We start from the raw sequence: 5,056 nt of genomic DNA on the forward strand, positions 1-5,056 counted from the left end.
CCAAAGACCCCACCTCCAAACGCCACATATTATATAGGACTTAATTCATGAATTTTGGACAGAACACTAATATTCAGTCTATAGTAACATCCAAAAGTTGATGACTTAAAAAAACAAATTCTGATAAAAGTCAAATGTTTAATCTTATCTAGAGAATAGTGATCTGTTTGGAAAGACTTTGCAATGACATAAGATATCTTCATGTAATAATAATAGGGATAAAAAATCAGGATATAAAGTTCCTCATACACTGTGATTTACCAGGGAAAAGGCTCTATTCCCCCATAAGCTGGCACCTCATGGATTGAGACTAAGTAAAAGAGACAAAACCCTGAGTTTCCTTGACCACATGCTTTCTTCCATAGTAGATAATATTTTCTTTCAAGACTAGTTTAGAGAGAGGGAGGCTTATGAAAGAGGTCTCTGTTACATAAATCAACATATATTATGGTTCTTTTATTACCTAATAATCTGCATTCCATTAACAGCACAGGTCAGAATGGCATGGCATATTATCAGAACCTTTCTCTTATTTTTATTTTTTGTATTTATTTATTTATTTTAGGGAGAGAGAGAGAGAGAGAGAGACAGAGAGTAAGGGATGGGCAGAGAAAAAGGGAGAAAAAGATTCCCAGGCAGGCTACCTGCTGTCAGCACAGAGCCCAATGTGGGGCTTGAACTCACAAACCCTGAGATCATGACCTGAGCCAAAACCCAGAGTCAGACACCTAACCAACTGAGGCACACAGGCTTCCCTTGTCAGCACCTTTCTTACCAAAGATATCACCCAAAATATCTGGTGTCAGGCTCTGTGTTGCATATTTAAACCTCATGGATTATGTACTATGGTAATTTTATATATGAAAGGAAGGGACTGGGTAACTATAGAAGGCTACTGAACACTATAAGCAAAAAAAAAAAAAAAAAGATGTGGAGATAGTGAAAATGGCAGAGAATTCTCAGATATACTAAGCTGTATGAGAAGATTAATGAATCATCTTTATGAAATATAACACTAAACAAAGTTTTTCATTTGAGGACATAATATGATCCCCCACTCAGAAAAATAAGTAAATTTTACTTAATGTATCTACCTCTTTTGTTCAGATTTTTTTCCTACACTTAGCTTAATTGTGATTAATATTCTACCTTGGAAGTAGCATTCCTCCTCAATCTTAATGTCCTAAGCAATATAAACAAAATTATATACTTAAATATCTTGCATATACAAAAATATGGTCTATAATATGGTTTGTCTTTGTAAGGGAGGAGTGAAACAAGTGTTTCTGTCCCATTTCTGAATTTCTTTTTCTGAAATATACAAAGAGCACTTTGAATTCTGAAAGTCAACAATTATGTAAGAGAGAAATATGAAAAATCTTCTTTAACAAGATTAAGTTTACAGCACTAACTACAGCCTAACTCATCATACAGAACATAAACTTATAGTTTCAATAGAGACATTTTATGTGCAAAAACTACGTATCTACTTTCCTAAGAAATGATGAAAATCTTAGAAATATTTTTGACCATTGGAAGTACTGATATCTTTAAAGCTCTTCATCATGCACAAGTGTAAGCCTGAGGAGAAACTTATTACAAATAAATAATCCTTGCTGGATGGAGCAAACTCTTCATTGAAAAGAGGTGATACATTTCTCTTCTGCTTCATTTTCTTCTTCTGGTCCAGAGCTTCTTCATGGCATTTTTCATCTCTCCATTTCTCAGAGTATAGATTAAGGGGTTCAACATAGGGGTGATAACTGTGTAAAACACAGTCAAGGATTTATCAATGGGTAACGTAGAAGGAGGTCTCACATACATGAACATGCAGGGGACAAAGAAGAGGACCACCACTGTAATGTGGGACCCACAGGTGGACAAGGCTTTGCGCCTCCCTTCCTGACTAAGGTTCTTCAAGGAGTGCAGAATGACCCCATAGGAGATGAGTAAGACCGTAAAGATGACCACACAGATTGCTCCATCATTGGCAACCACAGTCAGGCCAATAACATAAGTGTCAGTGCAAGCGAGTTTTAATAATGGGTACATGTCACAGATGAAGTGGTCAATGACATTGGGACCACAAAAGGGAAGGTTGTAAACAAAGAGAAGTTGAACAACAGCATGCAAAAATCCTCCAACCCAGGCCAACAGCAGCAACAGAACACATACACGTTGATTCATAATTGTCAAATAATGCAAGGGTTTGCAGATGGCCACGTAGCGGTCATAAGCCATGACTACCAGGAGTAAAATCTCTGCACCACCAAACAAGTGCCCTATAAAGAGCTGGGACATGCACGCTTGGAAGGAAATGGTTTTCTTCTCGTAGAGTAAGTCTATAATCATATTTGGAGTGACCGTAGTAGAATACACAGCATCCATAAATGATAAGTAACCAAGAAAGAAGTACATAGGGGCATCCAGGGTTGGGCTGACCACCACGGTCACCACAATAAGGAGGTTGCCCACCATTGTCACCATGTAGATGAGCAAGAACACAACAAATAATATTCTCTGACCTTGGAGGCTCTGAGTGAGACCCAAGAGGACAAACTCAGTCACATTGATCCTGTGTTCCATATGTCCTTTTGCATGTCCTTATTTCAGAGTTTGGGACAAAATTAGCTACAAATATAATTATTATTAGTGACTTCCTGAAGCCTTATTGTAATATATTTATTCATTCAACAAATAGGCATTATAAGTTCTTATGTTCCAGTACCCTCAGAAACTACAAGAATACAAGGCTGATTAAAACATGCTTCCTAAGTTCAGCAATCTTGCAAACTAATGGAGAGACAAGTATTTAAAGACATATATGGGGAAAGGACATATTATTAAATAAATGGGTTGCTACAAGCAGCATTCCTTCTGGAAACTAGTACAATTGTACCTATAGTAGATTCTTCATATAAAAATTCTAAATCAATTAAGGTTTAATAAAAAACTAAAGCAAGATTTGTATTTACTCCACAGTTAATAAAAGAGGTGGCTATCTATATTCTAGAATCCTCTTAACTAATAAATAAAATCACAAATTGATATATTTTACAATTTCAAGACATCTTAAGGATTTTAAAAAGATACCATAACATCAATAGATAAAAATATTTTGGGGAAAAGATTTATGTTTTAGAGGACATACACAGAGTGAATAACAAAATGGACACAGAGCTCTAAGCATTTAAGTAAATTACAAATGAATCAATGATAAAGTGAGTAAATCATATAAATAAGCATCTTAAGAAATGGCCAACACACACATGCTATGATGCTGAAATTTATCTATGAACATAAACAGAAATTGAAGTAACACCTTGCTTATGAAAATGTTACCTTAGTCTCTTCAAAGTCACCCTTTCAAGATCTGTGGATGCTACCTCATCCTCTAAATTTTCACAGATTAACGAGCAATGCTCAGAGAACACATGAGTTGAAACTATCACTAGATTTACAAGTATCTGCCCATTAAATAGTTACACCTGAAACTATGTCTAGTAACACAGATGTTAGAGAAAGTGCATTTACTCTGGATCTTTGTGTATAAAAATAGCCAAAATAATATTACAGAACTGAGTCAATCCTCATATTTGTTAGTATTCCCAAAGAATGTCTAACTTGGCCAGTTTTCAGAATCAAACAGGAGAGCTTTTAAAGGACTGTGAATTCCTGCACCCCCAAAATCTAAAATGTAAAGCCTAGGCTTTACATCTAATTACCCTTCCTGAGTTACCTGCATACTGAGACAGCCATTCAGTCCAAGGTCTGGGTTGTAGTCCCTTCTCCCTTGTCTTTTGTATGCTGATGTCATCTCTGTGCACACAGAACAGGAAAACAGACACACTATCACTGGACCTTGAACCACTTCCATATGAACAATGCTTTCCAAGCTTGCAGAAAGTCTCAACATTTCAGCCTTTCAGAAAACGGCTACACCTTGAATTGCTGGGTTTTTCAAAATGAATATGAAAGTCCTGTAACCTAAACAAGTCTGAATCTTGACTGGGTAAAAAAGACCCCAAATCTTCATTGTGGGCAGAATTTGTCCTAACAACAAATGAATGTTCAATCAACATTGTGAGGTTAAAAAAAGGGGAGGAGGGTCAGCTTTATGGGAGAGAAAATTGTAATTTTTTTAAGCAAAGGTTATGCGGTTTGGTTTTTATGTCAAAACAAGTAAAATAGTGAAATAGCCTTGACAACATTCAATTCTCAGTCAATTATACTGGCTTGTCTTCACAAAGCACAGTTAAATTTTGGATTCCCTGAATGATGGAGAATAACTTAATATACATATTTCATTATATTCTGAGTCCATCGTTTCAATTCCTGAAAAAGCCACTTGGGTGAACAGTGATACATTCTCTGAGGTCAAGACAAAGGTCTGCAAACACTTTATCTGGGGACGGACTACAAGTATGGGTGAATCATTCAGTTAGTGCATCTCCAAGAGTGAGTCTTCCCTAATTACATTCATTGGGACCTTCATCTGATTTTGAGAGTTGACCCTGCATCTCCAGAGATGCCACCAGGATAATCACCATGTACAACAGGACTTGCAGAAATATGTCCTCTGGGGGAGAAATCACAAAAGAACAACTTGAGATTGAATCACCAAAAGAGAAATGTCCAATGTAGGCAGAAATAAAATATGTAAAAACTCTCTTCTTTAAAGCATGCCTTTCAAAATAGGCAAAACTGTATCAGTTAGATTTAGGCTACATCTTTGCACACAGAAACCTGAACTGACTTCCAGAAGACGATGAAAGCAAATTTCAGAACAAGCCATTTAAAACTTGTCTCAAACGTAGATAAAGCAAGATTCTTCCCTGGGGCACCTGGGTGACTCTGTCGGTTAAGCATCTGACTTCAGTTCATGTCATCATCTCACAGTTCATGGGCTTGAGCCCCGCACCAGGCTCTGAGCTGTCAACACAGATTCTGTGCTTCCTCTCTCTCTGACCCTCTCCTGCTCAGAGTTTCTCTCTCTCTCAAAAATAAATAAAATATTTTTAAAAAGCAAGCTTCTCCCCTAAAAGGAGAAGTCTTG

General features: G+C 36.8%; 1 protein-coding gene across 1 annotated transcript; it reads right to left on the bottom strand.

The window, feature by feature from the left end:
* Positions 1 to 1,668: 1,668 nt before the first annotated feature.
* Positions 1,669 to 2,586, bottom strand: LOC115306792 (olfactory receptor 4A15-like). Its single transcript, XM_029957360.1, has one exon. It carries the CDS (start codon positions 2,584 to 2,586, stop codon positions 1,669 to 1,671), a length of 918 nt encoding a protein of 305 aa, XP_029813220.1.
* Positions 2,587 to 5,056: the final 2,470 nt, after the last annotated feature.

Source organism: Suricata suricatta, chromosome 11 (genome assembly GCF_006229205.1).
Source record: "Suricata suricatta isolate VVHF042 chromosome 11, meerkat_22Aug2017_6uvM2_HiC, whole genome shotgun sequence".
NCBI lineage: Eukaryota > Metazoa > Chordata > Mammalia > Carnivora > Herpestidae > Suricata > Suricata suricatta.

Coding starts and splice junctions, on each gene's coding strand:
- LOC115306792 (XM_029957360.1), bottom strand. CDS start 2,586: ATGGAACACAGGATCAATGTGACTGAGTTTGTCCTCTTGGGTCTCACT.